The sequence below is a fragment of the Sander lucioperca genome, chromosome 2 (assembly GCF_008315115.2).
Source record: "Sander lucioperca isolate FBNREF2018 chromosome 2, SLUC_FBN_1.2, whole genome shotgun sequence".
Taxonomy (NCBI): domain Eukaryota; kingdom Metazoa; phylum Chordata; class Actinopteri; order Perciformes; family Percidae; genus Sander; species Sander lucioperca.
The window spans coordinates 31,154,448-31,177,441 of NC_050174.1; the positions used below are offsets into that span (position 1 = coordinate 31,154,448).

The 22,994-nt window shown below is 40.3% G+C and overlaps 2 protein-coding genes across 3 annotated transcripts in view; both read right to left on the bottom strand.

Annotated features, from left to right (window-relative positions):
• The window catches only part of znrf3 (zinc and ring finger 3), a 74,936-nt gene extending 67,954 nt beyond the window's left edge, over positions 1-6,982 (bottom strand). Inside the window, exon 1 of one of the 2 annotated variants that reach the window (XM_035996331.1) lies at positions 6,510-6,982. In XM_035996331.1, the coding sequence (XP_035852224.1) occupies positions 6,510-6,740 (231 nt within the window). In that variant the 5' untranslated portion in view covers positions 6,741-6,982. The remainder of the gene's footprint in view (positions 1-6,509) is intronic. The other variant, XM_031305331.2, reaches the window with a different exon arrangement.
• Positions 6,983-17,379: 10,397 nt separating this feature from the next.
• LOC116054304 (coiled-coil domain-containing protein 60) overlaps positions 17,380-22,994 on the bottom strand; it is a 59,687-nt gene continuing 54,072 nt past the window's right edge. The window contains exon 14 of the mRNA XM_035996345.1: positions 17,380-17,723. Within this exon, the coding sequence (XP_035852238.1) occupies positions 17,692-17,723 (32 nt within the window). The 3' untranslated portion in view covers positions 17,380-17,691. The remainder of the gene's footprint in view (positions 17,724-22,994) is intronic.

Below are 22,994 nucleotides of genomic sequence, written 5' to 3' on the forward strand. Positions count from 1 at the left end.
TTGCAGACCCTCTGTGTCAGTGGATAAAAATATGGGCTTAGGGGATGGACTGGGCCTTTCAGCTCCGTTTCATCAAACGCAGACTGACACACCAGGGGCTAGTCAGTAGGGGTGTGCAAAAAAAATTGATTCAGATTCGTATCGCGATTCAAGCTCTACCGATTCAAAATTCAAATTCATAGAATTCCAAAAATCAAATTATTATTATTTTTTTTTTAATTTTATTTATTTTTTAAATTGTATGTCTACTGCAATCACATGGGAAAAGTAACTACATTTACATACTGTGAATACTTTTAAGATTATGTTTTTGTGCATTTTCAGCCTTTATTTGGATAGGACAGCAGAAGACAAGGGGAGAGAGGGGGGAATGACATGCAGCAGAGGGCTGCAGGTCGGAGTCGAACCCGGGCCCACTGCGTCGAGAAGTAAACCTCTATATATGGGCGCCCGCTCTACCAACTGAGCTATCCGGGCGCCCGTGAATCGTTTTTGAATCAAATCTTGAGCCTAAAAATCGATATTGAATCGTGACATTTTCTGAATCGTGCACCCCTACTAGTCAGACAGCAAAAACCACCATCCCAGGCTCTTCTTCATCTTTGACTCGTTACAAATGTAATGTGTTTAAAAAAAAAAACCTGTCCAAGTGTGACATTATCTAATGGTGCATTTCCCAGCAATCATAGAAAGTCACAGGCTCAGGGCAAAGCTGAATTAACATTTCCTCATCATTGGAGTGTTAAGCAGAAGACAAGGCGTTCATACAAATGAGCTTGGACACATAATCAATAGCAGATCAGGAGAAGAGCGACGTGGGGGGGAAAAGGGTTCCCCTGGGAGAGGCTTGGATAGTGGAGAGAAAGCAGCAGCGAGCACCAGCGCTGACTGCTAATCTCTCTTGGAGTGGAACATCAAAGATTGGCTCAGCCACTCAGCCCAGTGGAAACTAACATAGCTACTGGGGCCACCAGTACCAACATGCACTTGTTCCAGGTGGAGCTGTGCAGTGAGTTGGAATGAGAAGCTCTGAGAGAAAGACACAGGAGACGACAAGAGTTAAAAGAGCCAGGCGCAGGAGAGGAAAACAGGGACTGCTGGTTTGAGAGATGGTGTGGCTAATTAAAAAGAAGTTTGGACAGGTACTAGGAGATCCAACAAGAAGTTATTTAAGCATTATGTAAGCATTTTTGGATTGACATGCACCTGAATGTTTGCAGGCAATCAGTGCTTTCAGTTTAATGCTAAAAAATAGAATTTGTTTACTTTTTCAGGATTTTACACGTGTGATAGAATTAGTTGCTGAATAGGTCAACTTACAGAAACCTAACCATTTTATACAACAATTGATAATTTAGCAAGGAAAAATGTCAGATATTAGCTGGCTCCTTCTTCTCAAAAGCAAAGATTTGCAGCTTTTTCTTGTTTAATATCACTGTAAAGTCAAGAGCTTTTTTTTAATTGTTGTTATTAAGCCAATTGAAGATGCTACCTTAGTCTATGGAAATGAAATGAAAATGAAATGGGCAATTGTCATTATGTTTTGTCTATTTATAGGCTTAAGAAATGACTGAAATCTATTTTTAAAGAATTTGATGCCTTCATTAGGGCAGAGAGAGTCGGGCAACGATATGCAAAAAACGTTCCGGGGACCAGGACATTGTGGTTCATAGTCGACTTCCTAAAACCCTACGACAACAAGGCACCCCAATGAAATTAAAGTTAGGAACTAGGTGTAATCCTTGTTTGAAGTCGTACACATGCATTATAGGATGCATGACAAATTTTGGCTGCATCAAAACAGGCAGACTCGTGGTGAGGATGAGAGTGTGTGTGTGGGAGGGGGGTGTTAAGCAAGAGAAAGAGAAAAACAGTTTAGTCTGTTCTATTCCAAAAAGCAGAGAAACGCAGCCTCAAATTACTTTGGCTGGGACATGAAAGTGAAACAGGGTGGCGGTTAAGAGACGATAGCACTTAAAATACAGCTGCGACCGCCAAGCCAATAAATGGAAAAAAGTAGGGAGCAGCACTTTTAACCTTTTAAACCAGCATTTGTGTACTGCTACTGTTGCTTTGGCGCTGGGAGTGGCCCGGTCCCTGGCACCTCCCGTCTGGGCCCGGCCCATTATGGCCTCTTGGGGTTTCCAGCCTGTGGTGAGAAAGCGCGCTGGATGCCTTAAACCACTAAAGCTCTCATTATAGTCTAAATGCAGCGCGACACAACTCTTGCCAGCTCCAAGGTAGGAGCTGCAGTATTTAAGCTCATCGTTGTCTTAGCTCAAAACCACCACTTTCCCCCTGCACATCCAGTCAGAGAAAAAACAGCCACTTTCAAAGAACCACACCATGAAGACTCCCAGCTATAGTTACTGGCATTCCATGCACATGGAGATGAAGTTCAAAGGTGGAGCAGCTCATGGGTGTTGAGAAACTATAGCCTCTTCTTCCGGACGCTAGATTCAGGGGATGTCCCTGTCTCTGTGTCCCTTCTGAGAGGAAGTAGGCAAAAGCCACATTATTCGCTCTGGTTCTGGCCAACGACACTATGAATTCCATCTGGTCCTCTCTGTGCCCCTGCCACGTCCCTGCTCCTCACTCACATGCTGACAGCACAGGCCCGCTGGAAATCGGAGGCAGATGTGCGCTCATGCAGTGCATCGCAGCTCATCTTGCGACAGGAAAGACGATTTGGCGTCGGGGGGGGGGGGACAATAGAGAATGATGAGCAGCAGATGGCGTTTCCATTCGCATTAAAAGGTGTATTAATCAGGAGAGCTGTGTTTGTGTGCAATGTCAACAATGATGGGAATGTGAAAAGCATGGTGTCCAGCAGTCTGACTGAGTGCCCTGCATTGTAAAGGCCATTCCAGAAATTAGATTACATGTAGAGGCAGAGTACTTTCAGTATCATCTGGGTTTGTCAACAGCTGCCACTGTAGGAGTCTCATCTTCACACCTGGGTGATTCAGATCAGACGACGATCATTTGCCCTACTGAAAAGGCTTAAGTCAAATCTGCTGCTAGTTGTGGAAAGGTATAGCAAAACTACCATAACTCTGAAGCTATGTAAAATATTAAGTTAAGTCCAAGTGCACTAAATCCTGGTTCTCTCTGGGCTTAAAGCACACAATGCTTGGTTTCATTATGCCAGGCCATTTTCCTTCAGGTCTAAACAGGAAGTATTTAAATCTGGAACAAGAGGTGAATACAATGAACTACCTGGCAGGATGGACAACCTGCTGCAGCAGTACTCTGCTCGCCAAGAATCAGAGTTAGGATCCAATGATGTAAACACTTTTAAGGTCATCTTAGACACAGACAGACAGACAGACAGACAGACAGACAGACAGACACACACACACACAGAGTGATTTAAGGACACAGATTAGGCCTACTTTGCCATTACGGAGTTGAACTGGAGCAATCAGGGAACTGGCTTGGGGAACCCTGGGGTTTGGCACTGTGTCCAGATCTGCGTCACCATGCTTCCCCTCTTAGAGCAGGGCGAGAAGCAAATTAACTTAATTTATTATTTTTGGCCCTCTGCAGCATTTGCCACTTTTGCCACTCTTCAGGCAGAACTGAGCGGGTGTTAGCTTTAGGGAATTAGCAAAGGCGAGTTGGGAGCATATGAGCAGTGATTGTGGTTGGGTCTTTGCTCAGGACCGTTGCCAAGCTGCCCCCCCCCCCCCCTCCCCCATCTTTCCCCTGTATTTGAACCCATACCTGCTGAGGTCTGGCCACTACTGTACACACAAGGTAACACAAACCCCTCAGGGCTCTGTTCAAACAGCAGAAGAGAGGACTAGAAGGCCCCATAAACCTCAGACCAAATCAGGCGTCCTATTCACTGAACACAACAAGGCTCAGACCTTGTAAGCTAAGAAGTTGACAAGTGCAATGATTACAGAGGTCACTGCAGACAACTGGACCCAATGGGACGCCCAGGAACCCCAAATATTTGTTTTTAATCCAATTCCAGTGTAAAACTATATCTGTTACAACACCACAACAATTTCCCAACACGTTTCTGCAATGTTATTTCACAAGTATAGGATTTGCAAGTGGGGAATTTGATCCCAGTTTAAAATTATATATATACTCATCAGGCTGTATGGTTGTCATTCATTGTCAGCTTCAACTTTCATAAATCTTTGGTAGAATACATGCTGTAAGAAATTCAAGACAGTGCGCCGTGCCGGACAAACTGCCCCTCATTATAGCCTGACAAAATATAAGCTGACTCTAAGTGGTCAGAAGCTATGTTAGCAAAGAAAGCAAACCTAAATAGATGTGGTTTTCAATGTAAAGCTGAGGTCCGACATTTGTGTGTGGTTACTGGGTGGCGCCAAATGGCCATCACTGTGTGTAAACAGGGGCCATTTTTGTGCGGAGTATCCCCTACTTTGATCCCCACATATCATATTTCTTTCAAAGTAAGAGTCTGCATTTTTGAGGAAAACAAAAATGCATGCATGCTCTGTAAAGATGCTGCTGTGTAGTTGATATAGACATTGTTGCAGAGTGGCGAGGGATAGGCGGGATGCTGCTAGATGTGTAGCTGTAGCGTTCCATTTTACTACTGTTTAACTTATTTTACCATTTATTTAAATTTATTTTATCGTTATTAATACGTACTGTGTGTATATGTTTATACTTATATTGTTTATATCTTTTTATCCTTCTTATATTTGTATGTGTGACATGCTCCAACAACACCATGACAAATTCCTCGTATGTGCAACGTACTTGGCAATAAAATCCCTTTCTGATTCTGAAATGCAGTACCAGCTCATATAAACAGAAAGACAAACGTGTGAATGAGTTGCTGTATCTTAACTCTTCTGACTCATGGTTGCGTGCTGCAGAACTTCCACGACACAGTTGAGTTTCTTGTGATGCAGCCCACCAGTACACACTTGACGCAACATGGTGAACTTGATTAAACTCTAATGTATATTTGCAGCATCAATGATCTCATTGAGCTCAATAGTTTGTTTTCAGTTTGAGGTCCCACTTCAGCAGCTACTGGCTTTTATACGACAAATGAAAACAAAAACTCAACCATCATCTCTGCTGTGGCTTGATCGGGTATTGGTTAATGCAGTGACACTTTAGCTTTAATCTCCTGATGATCTAATATTTATCAGAAAACCCCTTCATAGAGAAACGGCTTCCAATCAGTCACAAGGGACTGGAGTTGTTGGCTCAACTTTCAATCACAAACTTCATCTAAATGAACTTGATGTGCATTGGAAGCAGTTTGGATTTTATAGATACATCCAAATACATAAAAAGATAAAACTTCAAAGGGTGGATACAGGCCATAGAAATAGTGCTTTACATCCAAGTGGCTTCCAATCATTCACGAAGAGCTGCTGCTTCCTCCCATCACCAACAACACAGGACATGTTAGAGGTCAAGAAATAAAAAAAAAAATGAAACTAAGTCTTTGGCACATTACTAGACCCCAAATTCTTTGCTGCCTTACAAGCACTGGCCAAGTAGATTAAGCAAGAATTATAAAACTTCAAATAAACACTTGGCTCTGGACAAAAGCTTCATATTTTAATGACTTCTAATCGATCAAAGCTGGATGGTTGATCCAAACAAAACCAGCTCCAGCCAAGTGCACTTGTCATGTTTGGGGCCAGGAAATAAAATATGGGAACATGGAGCCTTCTTTAATGAGAACATCTTTCTCAATTCTGCTTAATATAGCCTATGTTTATAAAGACTTCAAATAGTTACAAGTAAGCCTAAACCAAAAACATGCTACTTCAAAGTAAGTGTTGATGACGGCTACATAGTAACAGGCTACAAGCGGCAAGACGTGTGGGTTACTTTACACGTTGGTACGGTCAATAAAACAAACATATTCCACTACATTAAAACTAACTTTTCGGTTTAAAAGGACATATTTGGCCCAAACTCGCCACTGAAACGGATAAACGGTCAGAACTAAGCACAAGTAGCAGCCTCGTAGGCTTGCTGCTGTAGCCTAGTGAAACGCGTGAAGCCTGCTCGGTAAAAGTTTACAGACTTTTTTGGTAGCGGTGGAGGATTTGTTACCTTTTAGGAAAACACAGTTCCTAAAAGTGTGTGTCGGGATGAAGGCTATTAACAGTAAGGAGCGCACAAGTGAGCTCCAGACATCAACAAAATAACCTGCAAGAGCATGTTTTCCCTGTGAATGAATTCCACAAGATAGGAGCCATCTTGTGACCGCATATGCTTGCAAGCTTAGTGCCATCCTCACATCGCCTGCATACATACACATACGCATACACACACGCGCGCGCACACACACGCGCGCACACGCACACACACACACGCACACACACACACACACACACACATACACACACACAACATATACAACTCTTGTCAACCCCTGTGTAAAAAGTTTTAAGAAGGGCAGCTTGGTAAAATTACAACCCGCGTCCTGGTAGTGTTGCTCAGGACTGCTGCTCGTCATTCCCCCGTAAAGAAAAAGACTTTACACGTACTTGAACGATCTCCCCCTCCGCGCTGATAGTGGCTCCTGCTTTGGAGAACCGTCCTTGCAAGCCAGTCGTGTACGTAGTATAATCTCCATTGGGACTGGACTCGAACAGAACCACTTCCACAAAGGCAGTATCCTTGGCGAAAACGGTACCAAGAGAAGCGGCAACCACGAAGATCACCAGGACCACCGAGTCGGGTACACGATCTGAGCCTCTCCGTGGTAAAATCATCATCTTGCCGGCTGGATCTGCGCCGATCGGGACATAATTTCACACGGATTAATTAATCGGGTGAAGGTAACTGAAATCAGGTCTATGGGCGCTTCGTGCAATGCGTCAAAAGAGGCAGAATTGTGCAATAAAAGCTGAGCCCGGGCTGGAGCGTGTTTATTTCACCACTGCAAGCCTTGTCAATTACACTGCCTGCAAACGCGCTCTCTCTCTCTCTCTCTCTCTCTCTCTCTCTCTCTCACCCCCCCCCCTCCTCCTCCTCCTCCTCCCCCTCTACAAAGCGGATCTCCTTTGATCTCTAAACACGTGATTTTTTTTTTCTCTCTCTCCCAAAAGGGTTATATCCCCTCCCACCAATCTTTTTGACCCTCTCCTTTGCACTCCCCACTCTGGAGTGCCAGCACTCAGTTAAGGAGGCACCGTGGACTTAGCTGCTCTGCTTATTGTTTAAAATGTTTTAACGTTAGGCGTTAAAGTTTGACTTAATTCAGTTTTGTTGGGTTGATCATGAAGCAAAGGCCACATTTGCGGCAGCTGTTGCAACTCCGGATTGCCCTGTAGCGTTTTCCCCGACTTTAACACGTTTTCGACTGCCGTGCCACCTTAAAATAAACTACCCTCTTCATGATTTAACCGGGCTAATTTTTCTGATTCATATTTACTCACTTACAGATCACATTATAGTTAACAGTTTGCTTGAGTTAGGATGACCTAAATAAAGCTATTTTTTTTAATTAGTTTCGTTATGTACACACGTATATATGTATGTATATATATATATATATATATATATATATATATATATATATATATATATATATATATATATATATGCATATTGTGCATTATAGATTTATGGTACAGTTATTTTAAACACACACGTAATGAAGCACCTTGCCATATTAATACAGTAGCCTACATAATATACACAAGACTTTACTAACCATGTATAGAATATAGTAATAATAGAGATTTAGTCCTAGTTTTTGCAGTTTTAGTTCAGTTTGTAGTTAAGATTTGAGTTATTTATGAGTATTTCTAATGTACCTCAGATCATTATGTTAATCGTTTTGTGATTATTAAGTGTGATTTGGCTGTTGTAAAAGGGCATTTTCGTACTCTCTCTTTAGATACACTCTTTCTAAACTTTTTGATCTTCTTCATTTCTCTTCCAATATGCTATTTAGTCCTCCTGAGCTGTTGTATTGCACATTAAAGGCAATCCACTTGCCCATATGATTGTACACCAGTTTGACATCTCCAATCTCCACATCTCCAATTACATTTTTCCTTTGATCTTCAAAGTTGTCGCCATCAAGACCGGTCTGACAAGTTTATCACCGATTATTTCAGGCATTGTACAAACCTCTAAATGTTTAAATGTACTTTGACATACTTTCCATCTGCAGAAAGTCAAATTAGTGCTGGGTGTAAAAGCTCTAATAGCGAGTAACTTCATGATTCATCAATGATTCATAGATAAAATCAGTTTCATTATCTACTCTATTAAATAGGCCGGCACATCCTGCATTTCTCTTTTAAACAAACTGTTGCTGTTAGTTACTGCAGAAGAAGATAATTATCATCATTATCAGCCTCTGTTCAGCATAAAGAGTCTATTGTGAAACTTCCATGCTGACCAGTTTCTGAGGAACATCTTCTGCCTGGTGCCTTTTCTTTCAGTGTGTCAGACTGTTCATTATGTGTCATTATGTCTGTTCATTATGTGCAAATAAGCGCATTGTGAATAGACACTGAAAGAATAGATACACACATGGTATCTTTTCATTTCTACAATAGACGATGATTTGAATCTTTGTGCAACTGAACTGAAAAGAGCTCATAGTACCATGCAAGTGATGATGATACTGTACATGCATTGTTCTGTCTGTAGGTTACATGACTTAAAGGTGACACTATAATCTCTCAATTTAATCTGAAAGTGGACTATTTTTCAAGCTATTACAAAAAATGCATGACATTGAATAATACCCCTTTGCAAAGGCCTGTTTTTTCCCAATAATTCTCCCAAACAAGGCCTCTTGCTAAGAAAGCACTCAAATGAAAGGTGAGCTCTGCACAGTGATAGATGTCCAAAACAGCCAAGAAAATAGGGTCTCATCTTGCTGTCAGATGTGTGGCAGTGTGATTATGAAAACCAACTGTGAGGACTTTTTAGGTCAAGAATGCAGCCGCCTCTGGAAGAAAGCGTGATGGTCAACATGTGTTCGGACTCAAAAGAAGAAGAAGAAAAAGCAGGGCGGAAAACAATCCAAAGCCAAAACTTAAGAAGTTCTTCAGCGTCTCCAGCATGACAATAATTTACAGATCGCACTGGACAGCACTCTGTTTTATAAATCCTGATCCACACCACATGTCCCATTGTCTTGTGACACACACACACACACACACACACACACACACACACACACACACACTAGGGCTGAATGATTTGGAGGGGAAAATTGCGATTACGATTTGCAATTTTTTAAAGCTACATATTGCACCTTCTACAATCATGTTAAATAAAGTAATACAAAATAAATGAAAAATCCAGTGAAAATATTTCTTTAAACAATCTGTGATACCTAACATTATTACAGCATGTATCTTATAAAAAAAACAGTAAATATAAGAATGAAAAGAGGAATAAAAAATGTTAAACCAAACGTTACACCAAAGAGTCAACTAAATAGTTCACATTCAAGTAATCGCGGTCTTCACGACTAGCTAATCGCATTCTTTCAAATCACCATTTCGATTTGAAAACAACACACACACACACACACATTGTGACTCTGAATGAATAAATACACAACAATGGGGCTTTAAAGGCACAATGCCTGCAAGCTTAATGATGACATTAAATTCGATGTACTTGATCAGCTTGCTAATGGACAACAAAATACATTAGGGCAACAAGTTATACTAATCAAATTACTCGCAGAGGGTCTTCCTCTTTTATTACAAGTCTGCCCTCTGCTGGTTGCTGCAAGCTGTAACTTCACTTTTGTAGTTTCCTTGAACTTTTTTGAGTTAAGTGCTCACATGGTTTGCTTGCTAGATAGTTTCAAGAGAGTACGGGGACTGTTTGGTGACCATTTGGCCTTTTACAAGTTGTTAAAAAAGACATTGTGATTTCAAGAATATGCCTCATTTTCTCGCTTCCTTACTGACAAATTATCCCCCCCACCCCATTAGTGGTTTTCATTTGACAGCAGCTGTGGATTCTCTCCTGACGCTCCAGTCTCTCTACACTAGTGTCTAAACTCAGGACACCCTGAGAAGAATCAGCTGTTTACTTATATAGGCTGAGAGAGTGCTGAGGATGAGAATGACTTTGAGAGACGATGGCCAGCTCTGGATGTCGGTGTAGTTTGTTTTTTTCTAGTTGAACTCGTATAAAGTAAAGATTAATTGGCTAATTTACGATATTTCATGTGATATTAAAAAGGTGCACAGCTCCTCTGTTGTGTTTTCTTTTCATCTCTTTCAGTTAAATACTCTTCTTCTCCTCTGACTCTTTCGTGTAAACCTGGCTAGAGCTGAGACAAATAGTCGAAAAAGCTATTAGTTAATCGTAAAAAAAAAAATAAAAAAAATAAAAACTATTGTCAATTCGTCTAAATGAATAGTCAGAAACATAGCATCACTTGTTTGGTCTCCTTTGTGATGAAGGGAATTAAATGCATTTAAAAAAGAAAGAAAATAAAATTCCCGCACACACTTTTCACCTTTCTTATTTTAGTCTATATGCCAAACATTCTTTATAGTTCCAGGTTCTTAATTATAAGAATTTGCTACTTTTTTAGTTTTGTTTTTTTGTGTGTTATTGTTTTGGACTGTGAGTCAAACCAAAATGATTACATTAATTAAGAGCATGAATCTCATATGTGGCAGTATCAAGCAGATACTCTAACTAATGAGTACTGGCTGTTTCAAGGGGGATACAGGCATATAAATACTTGTTCAAAATTACAACTAAGTGTTATTTATGTTGGTGGATGTTTGCTTAATTTTCAGCCACGGATCGAAATTGAATATGTGCTTTAATGGTGCCCTTGTTCTGCAACCTTATCTGTTGGCTCATTTACTGTGTCCATGCCCTCATGAGTTGGCTAGCTTACCCCTGAGCTACTTCACTCTTTTACAGAATTCTATACATCATTATTGTATAACTGCGATGATATTTATTGTTTCTGCAAACCCCCCTTCCAGCCTGTCATTGTGAATAACAATCTGTCCTTAATTGACTTGCCTGGATAAATGAATAGATATGAAATAAACACAAGACTACGGGTTACTAATAATACCCAAAGGGAACATTTGAATGTGTTTGATCAGTCCATCAGTGCAGCACTATGCGTACCAACCGGGCTCCCAGCCTCTGTGAATTGTCCCTTTGTTGGCATGGTGCTGACATTATGTTTTAATGAAGAAAGAAGATGATGAGGAGGGGGAGGTTTTACATTTGTGGCTCCCAGAAGAGCGCATCACTGCAGCATATTATTACATAAAGCAATTAGGGGGCCCCACAGCCCCCAGATTATGGGAGATGCTTTCCCCATGATGACACAGAACAGTGATGACTATTGACTCCAGCCGGCTCAGAGTATGTTGCATGTTTGCAATGATGTCACTGCACTAACCCCAGTGGGAAACTCTCATGAAAAGGAAAACATACCAGCACTGTGGGAGGGATGGTGGAGAGTCCTTTGATGATAATAATAAAAAACATTATTTCCCAAAGTGCCATCCCAAACACATGAGCTTTCATGGATATGTGAAGTTAAAGCGGAAATAATCAATATTTTTCTAATAACAATGGATCGCATTTCAGTGTGAAATGTAGACTCAGGTTGATCTGCAGCTCTCCTCAGCTCCTCAGTTTAAGAGTGAGTTTCAACTCATTGTTTAGCTGCCTGACAATTTTACTGTTTTGGTTCCCTTTCACCGCTCTCATAGGTTGTTTTTAGATAGAAGCAGGCAGCTGTTTTCAGCGAAAACGTAGTCTAGCTTTGCCAGACCATCCTCCACAGTGCTGCGCAGGAAGGTCTGGCTAGTCCACACAGCATTCCGGGATGGGAGAAAAACATGTTCTGGTTTATTGGCATTTCTTTAAACCAATCACAATCGTCTTTGGCGGCACTAAGCACCCAACAGAGCCACGGTGCCTCTGCAAAATAGCCTCGGGGAGGAACTTGTTTTGGTGAAACAAGTTGTTTTGGTCGTGCAACAGAAACCTCAGATTGGACAGATAGTCTAGCTAGCTGTCTGGATTTACCCTGCAGAGATCTGAGGAGCAGTTAACCATAGTCCTCATAAATGACCTGGAGTTTGAAATCCCAACACAAAGAAAGCGTAAGGTAATGGACATCCGGGCGAAAAGAGCGTGATCCGGCAGAATTTCCGGCAGAACGAGAGCAATCCCGGAAGTGGAACGTCGTGGATATAGATTAGAACCATAACCTATCTTTCAGAGCCCATTGTATAATAGTGGAGCACAGTTTTTACTTTTGAAAGAAGAATAACACAATCTTCCTTTTAGAAATGAAAAGTTGAATAATTAAAATGCAAATCAATATATGCAGGGTATTTGCTGCTACAGCCTTGATCTGGTATGGTCTGTCTTTAAGGCAACTGACTCAAAGATGTGAAGACTTCGTAACTTTTGAAAGGCATAATCATACAAATAAAAAGTTAAACTATAAACACTCATTTTAATACATTCACATGTTTTGCTGCTACAGCCATACTCAATCTGCAATTATCGGTAGTTTATGGTGGCTAATGTAAGCTAACGTTCGCAAACTTTAGCTAGATATTGCTGTATCAGGTTGATCTAAGTTTGAAAACTCCGGGGTTGCGTTGTAGCAAAGTTGTAGTCTGGATGGGCAGAAACGGAGACCTTTGGAAATGACAACCGTCAGTCTAACATTAATCGGTTAATGTCAGGTTAGGTAGGTTTACATACCTTTCAGTAACAGTTCCACCTAGTCGTTGGTCCGGGGTCAGCCCTATGTTCCCACAGCCCAATGATCCCACAGCCCTATGTTCCCACATTTCTAAGATTTTTCTTAAAATTAAGCCATATGTTCCCACGTTTTCAAAATTAGGTCTTGTGTTCCTACATTTCCCTTCAATTTAAGCCCTATCCTCCCAAAACATGTTTTAGGGTTAGGGTTAGGGGGATAAAATCTGATACAAATTTATGAACAAGGAAATGTGGGAACATAGGGCCTAATTTTGGAAAGAAATCTTAGAAATGTGGGAACATAGGGCCTAATTTTGAAAAAAATCTTACAAATGTGGGAACATAGGGCTGTGGGAACATAGGGCTGTAGGAACATAGGGCCCAATTTTCAGTGAAAAAAAAATTCTTAGAAATGTGGCTGTGGGAACATAGGCACTCTCCCGTTAGTCCAAGCAAATAAATCCCCGGTCTTATTTTTAGCCATTTTTGTTCTTTCTCCAAAGTATTTTCTGTATTTTCAACTTAAACATTCATGATTTTCAACCGCAAAGTAGCATTAGACAATCTGCTTCCTGTTTACACCGGCACGTGCATGCCCAGTGTATGCACATGGTCATGTGATATGCATTGTCAGACGCATCGTTAAAATGAACAGAGAAAATCATTTCCAAAATACAGAGAACAGAGATCGTTTTTGTTAAAAAATGTTGTTTGAAAATGTAAACGTAGTAATGTGGATGTAGGCTATACACCAGAACTCTAAAATCAAACCTTCATATAGCCTAGCCGGAACATGACAAAACTTTGCTGACGTTTGTATCCATAAATATAGGCCTATATCTATGTTTGTATCACCATCATGCATTGACAACCTATTTTATAGTCTATGATCACAACGTACTCCTCCAGTTTTACTTCATGTAATGACCCAAAGCATTTGCTTTTCTTTTCTCTGTATCTGCAAAGTAAATTAAACAGTATTTTATATTTTATAAAAAATGTATCTTATCTGACCAAAGTTTTGGTCAGACAATTATAGGCTAATTAAAGTATCAACTTTACATTGGACAAACGACAGCATCAATCTGCTACTTAAAAAGTGTTTTTAAAACAGCTCATAACTAAATGTTACAGACTTTGAAGTCCTAACTATTCAGGGGATGGGCCCTTTCCTGGTTAGACCGCCCCTTCGGATCTGGCTCGAGGGTGAAAGTCGACTTTGAAGTGCAGACTAGACCAGGGGGAGGTATTTCAATGGGCCTCTAGTTCAGTTGAGGGCTAAAGTTGCAGCCGTAAGGGGGGAGGGTGAAAATGAGAGAGAAAAGTAGCGATGGAGAGAAAGAGAGGAGTCTTTTGAAATGAGGCACCTGAACGTTTGAGGCTTGCAAGAACAGGTATGTTCCCAGGGGTTAGGGGCTTTGGAGAATTCAAAGTCATTTCAATCAGCTCCAACGCTCATAATCTGTTCTGAGAAGTGAGTAGGACAGGGGGGAGATATGATGTTGATACACTCACACAGGCGTGAACATGTTCTCAAAGGCCTGGATGGATGGATGGATGGAATCTGTGCTCACACTCACATGCACACACACAGCAACAAGACAAAAAAACTAAACAGGGAGTGATTTAGAAAAATGTGGAGGCTCAGTTTGCTTCCATTAGTGAAAAAAGAAATCCCTTAAACAGGAGCTGAAAACGTTTATTCTACGGATAGAGAAATGTAAAAAACAAAAACAATATTAGGTCTTTATTCTGAAGAAAATGGAAGAACAAAAACAATATACCAAAAAGAAAGAGAAGAAAAAAACAGGTCAGTGGCTGATGTCCTCACCAGTGATCAAAGAGAGTGAGTAGGGTTTGCCTTTGGCAACATGACGGGAAAATGCATGAGGAAACAAGACTGGAAACAGAAGATAGAGATGACTCAGAACTGAGTGTGTGTGTGTGTGTGTGTGTGTGTGTGTGTGTGTGTGTGCGCGTGTGGTGTGTGTGCGTACATAGACAACAGAGAGCCTGTTTTCATGTTTGGTTACTTCATCCACTTTACAATCTCAGATTTTTATCTGAACATCAATTTGTATCATGAACATAAATTACGGTTTCTGTGGTCACTGGCAGGAAATATTGATGCACAAGAAGAAAAAAGCAATAGTTTGACATTTTGGGGTAAATACGCTTTCTTGCCAAGAGCTGTCAAAACTGCCAAACAAAAAAGTTGTTTCTCAAAATAAATACCATTAAGAAGAATAGGTTTTTTGAGTTATTGACAATTAAACAAATTAGGTTTTATCTCTTGCTGTCACTTGAGGCTGCCAAAAAAATGCAGTTACCAAACTTTCTCTCTCTGCTTCCCACTCACTTATTGTTCTGTCTTTTCAGTCGTTGTAACACTTTCACTCACTCTTTCTCATCTTCATTCATCTCCTCGACTGTCTTGTCCCCATCTCTCCTCACTCACCCCCCATCACTCTCTCTGATGGTTCAACATATTTGCCAACGTCCCGTTCGATTGCTCCCTAATTGCTTCTGACTGCGGGCACAGATCATCACTCTGAGGAAGAAAACAATGCGTCAGAGCACCAAATCCCCAAATGAGAAGCTGGTCTGCACATCACTCATGCTGGTTTCAAAGAAGGGATCTTTGGTTTGCGTGACAGGACATGCTGACATAGTACAACACTTTGCCACATGTGCCACCCAGTGGTTGGGTGGCAGTAGAGATTTAAGGATGGGGGTCGTGGAGAACTGGTCGGGGAGAAAAATGTGGTTTACCATGGATGAAAACTGATCATCTTCCCTGATGGGTCTCTTAGATTTCTGAGAGACCTATTTTGTTTTCTGTTGACTTTGAGGTAATGGGTGCACACTCACACACACACACACACACACACACACACACACACATGCTCACAGACTCACACACATATACACACATCAGAATAGGATCCAGTTGAAGGAGACATCAAAGGGGCTTCAGTTCAAACTTAGCCGGTGGACACAAATTCAATTTCCCTTGAGAATCAGATCTTTGTATGAAGCACCAGATCATTGAATTACTGCTTCACTGTATTCAAAAACATAGTTCACTAGATTTTCAACTCAGCTTTAGGCCAAAACTCTGAAGTACTGCAATGCTTGTTTTTATTTGTATGTCCTTAAACAGCAATAGTTATGATTGAAAGTTCATCCTTGATCTAGTATGTGTGTATGCCCTTGTGTATATGTCCTTGATCTAGTATGTGTGTATGTCCTTGTGTATATGTCCTTGATCTAGTATGTGTGTATGTCCTTGTAAATTGCTGCTGTAACAGAGTCATTTCCCAATTTGGGATTAATAAAGTCCATCTATCTATCTATCTATCTATCTATCTTGGAAACAGCCGTTGACAAAATAATCTCACCACTAATATGTCTATACAGAGGCTGTTCTAGAGCTTTTGATCATATTACATGATCTTCCTCTGCTGCTGCTTTCCTGCTGATGGAGTTTGGAGTTGTGGGGAGTCACTGTGCTAACTCCTTGTGGTGAGATTATTTTGTCAGCGGCAATGATGCTCTATCAATGAGAACAGTTTTGTGCTGCACAAAAAATCTTTCTTTCTTCTATATCCCAATAACCAATATGATGCACCTATTATGCAAACAATTTGGGCCAGTTAGGTTGTTGTTGTTTTGTACTATGACAAGGTCTGACATGAACCCCAATTTCTTTTTCAGTTAAATCGGATCAACCCATGCCCACACAATCCTGATAAAGCAGATCAGCCGAGTTTAAAAAAAAAAAGTGTTTAACTCTTAATAAATAACAACTAATTATGTTTTCCTCCAAGCTGATCATTCCGTGTTTAATCCTGAATATTTACTAAAACCAAGACTATGTAAAGTGATACCAAAATCTGAACTAAACTGATCTTCCATAAAGACTTTTATGGAAAGCTAAGATTTGGTTAACATTTATGTAAAATTCAAACACCATCATCATCGTCAGTTTGAAGTCACAGCTCCTTGTGTCGATATTGTTTGCTGATGCCACCTATCTGAACTTCTGCTATGGGCATATGCTATGTTTCAAGAGAACAGTCACAGCAGCACTAAATTCTGAAATACATATTTCTGCAATACTGCTGAAGCTGGTAGTTTCAGGCCATAAAATTCAGTTATATCCTCTCGGCTCTGGTTGTTGTAAAATGTCTTGTCTTAGCTATTGAAGGTGTGTTTTGGTCAGCTATGCTCTTAGCTTTGAGCCATCAAGAATTTTGGTGAAATTACTGCATGAGATGTGAAGGGTATGCAAAAGTTAAGCTGTTGTGTCAGTGTTGTGACCTGAGGCGCCTCACATTTAATTTAGAACCTAATTTCAATTTAACAGCAGAAGTGTTTTGGCCCAACTGTAACAATACATGCAGATCTGGGATCTGTGATAACAGATTTTATACATTGGATTTACTTGTTGTATGCGGAGAAGGTATTCTTCAATTCACCACAAGGAGGCAGAAATAAGCAGTTGGTCATGCAAGACTTTCTCAATCTCACAAGTTTCAATGTGAGTTCAACAACGAAAAGTTTGAGTTTTCTACTTTTTTGTGGATGATTTGTTTATTTGTGAATAGAACCCGGGAATCAAGATTTTAATGTATAAAATACCTTTTTTTGTTAAAACAAACAAACAAACAAACAGCTCAATTCAGCTCAATGGGCGTTGTCATTGTCAACTTGCTGTTTCAAACACCAGAGGGCAGTAGGACACATGACTGGTGGGCAGTAGATGTAAGACTTCAAAAACCTGTGTGGGAGAAGTCAAGAAAAGGTTAATATCAAGTCTTATAAACACTCTTGTTGTAGAATATCTGAGTTTGACACTCACAGAGAAAGAGTAAGTGACATGTCATGAAGAAAGATGCATGTTGTGATGACTGGAAGATTAACGTGGGTTTCATCATTTTGAGGGCCGGAGGTTTTCCCTCTTGCCTCTGTGTTGCATCAGATCAATGTTGCATCATAGTGGAGACGATCTGTCCAAGTTAAGATCATATCATGCATGTTACTGTTAAATGAAGACATATGATGATTGCTCGTTTTTTTTTAGCAGATCTGTAATCTATTTCCTTTGGCACAGCATATTCATCACTGTGAGTTCATTGTTCCTCTTTTGGTGCAACTTGTGACAAATTCATGAACAGTCAGTCAGTCAGCCCTATGTGCATGTAGAATACACACATTATTTAGGTAATTTCCATCAACACACTTTAACTAAACAGCATCAACATGTTATTGCGAGGCTCCCTCACAATCTTGCCTTCCTGTATCTGAACATTAACAGTGTCGTCGCTGGCACACAGTGTTGTTGTTGTTGTTGTCGTTAGTCTGCCAGTACAGTGAGAGAGCAGAGTAAATGTGGCCCATCGAACAAAAAGAGTGCTATGTCAGCTCTCTGTACCAACAAAGCACGGCTTATCTGGGCGAACAAAGTGCTTGCAGAGACCCTAAGACAATTATGGGGAGGACGGACAACATGCACTCTTCCAATGGTTGCATTTCTGTCAATTTATACTGAAAGATGTATTTGGCTTAATTGTTTTATTTCCCAGAAATGCCATTTGGTGTAGAAACTGTTTGATGGATGGATTCATTAAAAATGTGTGATGCATCAAAGAGGATTTCTTTGATCCAAGAGCAGGGGCATTTACATACTACAACTGTCTTTTACTGTCCGTTTACACAAGAAATTGATATGCAAAGTGGTGGATACCTTATCTGTAAATTAGGCTGGCACACATGCACATGCATTCACACACTCAGACAATGAGACAAGTGACTGTAGGTAAACTGGTGTGGAGGTATCAAAGAGATGAATGAGTTACTGCAGCATCATGCTTCAGTGTTAAGATGGAATGACTCAGAATCTCAACAGTGCTGTTTTTGCGGGGCTGCAGAGGCGTTCACACCTTCACAGCACTAAGATGCAAAGTGGAAATGATCAATTGGAAATGATGCAGTATAAATGACGACTTGCTATGTAAACAATTGGGCAGAAAAATGCATATTTCCAGATATAAAGAATTTAAAGCAGCTATAGAGAAAATGAGAGGTGCTGAAATTGGCAATTAAGATATAACAAAAAAAAAACCTGAGAAAAAAAAAGTGACAGAGCAAGATATAGAGGAGGTGGAAGGTGTTGGAAGGCTCAAGGCCAAACAAACACCCCAGTGGATCGTGGGTAGGGAGCAAGATGTACGATTGGGAGGAGGTATATGTAAACACAACGACCAGCCGCCCCCTGCAGCTGGATGCTGTCCCAGGGTGTGACCCCGCTCTTACCCCTATTGTCCAGCCCGGCTTTGCCCCAGAACAACACCATTTACACCATTACCCGCCCGGTGAGCACACACAGGCGTTACTGTTTACCCTGCATGCCATGCCTTCGCTGTAGACACCAGGCCTTCACTAGAAAAAAGCCCAAAATAAAAAACAACCCATGGTAGGTTGATAGCAGCCTCCAATAAAGCAAGAAAGAGTATTTTGTTCTTAGTTACAACACGAGTGCTGGAGTCGAGACGTGATGCAATCTAATAATGTTATTTGGATCAAGGTTATAACTAAGAAAGAATGCTGTGGAGTGATGTGTAGGATACACAGTTGATGTTACTGGCGCCAACTGAAGCTGCCAATAGTCAAGATGTTCTGCCAATATGCAGCTATCTTTAATTTGATTTTTTTTTAAAGCCAAACAATAGAGATTGTCAGGACTCAACCAACAGAAAATATAAACAGAATTATCATACATAGAACTAACTTCTTTTAGAGTTACTAATCAGTCCCAACGTTTCTTTCTATAATTTCTATAATTAAGTAATTTACAGAAAAAAAACCTAACCAGTTACATGAAACATTTAAATGACCATTTAGGTTTTATAAGCTCCTTTTATGTGATTGTTGAATATCAGCCATTTAGTGGGGAAGTGATTAATTAAACCACATCAAGTGTCATTATTCGAAGGCTGTTTGGACAGGAAAACATCCCACTCACAGCACGCTGTTCATTAAGCCTTTTTCAAGTTGTGTACCTTCCCTAAAAACAAAGTGAAAGAAATGAACTAGCATAGCTTAACTTATTTTAAGTTTTATCTTCTAAAGGAGACTTGGCTGAGAAAAGAGCATCGTTACAAACATAAAAGTTGCAGACAAATGACATAACACAAAGTACTGAGACAGAATAATAAGTACGCCCTCAGTCGGCACAGCAGTTTGAATACCACTGGGTGCAGTTTTAATTTGGAAGGCTTGGTTATATCTTACATCACAGCTATGTCAGCTTGAAGAAATAAATGGGATTTACTGTATACGCCCTGAGATGTTTTTTTTTTATGCTTTTGGGATTGGCCCATTTTGAATTGTGGTTTTGAGGATCCACCCACCTTAATCACAGGCTCCTAAGGGAGGATCCCCACTTCTCTGTGTGTGTGTGTGTGTGTGTGTGTGTGTGTGTGTGTGTGTGTGTGTGTGTCTAAGTACTGGTTGAGTCTGAGTCTAGCAGCCAGGACAGACTGTGCACACAGTCCCTCTCAGAGCCTCCAAGGAAGATTATCAGAATCCAGGATGTGTAACCAAGGCTAAATAATGTTTGTCTGCTGGTCTCATGTTATAAAATATCAAATAACATTAGTCTTAAAATACAATAAGTAAACACTCCTGCCAATTCAACTCAACTATTTCTGCTTCCTTCTAATTTCTCAGAGAAATGTGTCAATAGATTCCATTTCTTGCATATTTAAAGAAAGAGGAGATACCCAAAGCTGTTCGTTAAATATAAAGCTACAGCCAGTTTAGCTTAGCATAAATACTGTAAACTGGAAGAAACATCTAGCTTGGTTTGGTTGTTTAATCCATTAAATAACCAAATATAAAAACAACAATTTGCTACTTTACAGGCTGTTAAGTGTTGGACTATTTCTTGGGTTTAAACAGGACAAGATATAACGTGTTAATTAGTCATCATTAGAGGTTCTGGTCAGCGGATTTTGTTACCCATGGACAGAGCCAGGCTAGCTGTTTCCCCGTTTTCAGTCTTTGTGCTAAGCTACGCTAACTGCCCGTTGTAGTTTATTTAAGGAACATAACAATTTACAAAATAGAGTGATTCTACTGGGTTTCTGTGTATGTAGTCATTTGTGAAGATGTTTCTGATTTGGAACAGTAATAATAAGACACTTTACATTCTTTTGAACCAGTCAGGCAGCAAAGACCTTTTAGGTTTAAGAGCGTCTTGAAACCTCCTTGTCTCACTGTATTCAATAAGTGGTAATTGTTTGTGCTTACGTTGTGTTGTTACACCCATGTACGCACATCATCTATTAAGAGGATTTCAGTGAGTACTTACAGAGTATTAGTTTGTGGTTACAAAGCTCTCTTTTCTATGGGTTGATATAGTAGTATGAGTCCTTTAGCAGTGGTGGGGTGTAACTAAGTAGGCTACATTAAGTAATGTACTTAAGTACAATTTTGTTGCAAATGTTGTACTTTTTACTCCACTACATTTATTTACTTTTCAGATCAAGATTTTATCAGGATATAAACTATGATGCCGTGTTATAGATTCAACTACCATAACTATATACTAAGTATATAAAGTATTTAAAATGAGCTTCACCTCAACCAGCAATAACATTAATGTAGGCTACTGCTTACATGTTGATTCATCAATAATGATGGGCCAGTAACATAATAATATAACACAGGGCCCATTCTGACAAACACATTCATTAGTGCATTTAGCTGATAATACTTTCATACTTTTACTTAAGTGAAATATTTGAATTCAGCACTTTTACTTGTGATAGAGCATTTCGATTTGTTAAATGTCACTACTTTTCCTTAAAGGTGCAATATGTAATACTGACAGCTAGTGTTTAAAATAGTTACTGCAGTACAAATTCAAAATACTGGAGAGAGTCGTCTCCCTCGCCCCCGTCCTCCCCAGACTTGAAGTTCAGACATTACTTCACAGCAGAGTAGTTAACGTTAGATGCTGGCTATATTGACAGTCATAAAAGCCCGTGCTCACGCGGAGCTCTGTAATCAACTGACAGACACACTTTTTCGGCTTAGAATTACGGTAGGAACCGCTAAAAATAACACTACCTTGCCGTCCTCTCCACCCAACTGAACACACTTTATTGGCTTAGAATTACGGCAACAATCGCTAAACACATTTCAAACTCAAGGTCCTCTCTTCCCAATTTAAAGCCCCCCCATCTCTTGGCTTAAAATAACCATTGTCGGCTACGGCCGCTGAACTGGCCTGCTTGCCTGGTCCTCCGGAAACGTTAGCAGTTAGCAGGGTTAGCATGGCGGCGTTAGCCAGGACCAGTCGGGATCACTTTACTGGCTGTGTCTCAATTGTTTTTGCGAGTAACCAACTTGGGTACTCTAGCTATATAATTCAGTTGTGAGTACACAAATGTTGAAATTACATAAAATGCCCGTCCCTTGTAGCCGTGATTAGAAATTAGCCAACTCAGCATCCTTTTGGGCTCTAAGCTGTCTCCATCTTTCAAATACATCTCCAATATTTACCCGGGGTTTGTCGTATCTCTGGTCACGCAACTGTTAGAAACATGCTGTTGTTTTTAGGTCGGGTAGAATCTATCTCCGTTGATCCTGTTTGTTTGTTTGCTGCTTTCATGGCTTTACTAACGTTACAGCTGTAGCACAAACACAAACAGAAATTCTGTAACGGAACGGAAATTTCAAAAGGCGAAAATACTGGCATTAGCATTGTTGTCAGAAAAGATAGTATTTCAACTTAGCATGTTTCCTTAATAGCTGATGACGCATTGGGGTCATTTTTGGATTTATTACAGTAAATATATTACATATTGGACCTTTAAAGCAACACCAAAGCACTTTTCCTCTTCGGTCCCCCCACAGGTTGGAAGTGGAATTGTCCATTACTGTTACCCTTACGTCTCATTCGAACTACAGATCCGCTACCTGATCTGGTAAACTTGCATAGTGTGGTTATAGCTGATAGGGGGCCACAAAGTGCCGTTCACCCTGTTACGAGTTGATGAACCACTGAAACGATTTTGGAAACATTATTTTAAGGTACAAAAGAATACTTGGTGTTGCTTTAAGCACATTATTTGAATACTTCTTCCACCAGTGTTCACTGAGACATTTTACTTTGGAATGTTAGAAATAGATAACCCAGATACCCACTGCACTGGCTATGCACCGGATATAGTGAGACTGAAGTATGACACACAAAAGCAAAATCCCTCTGG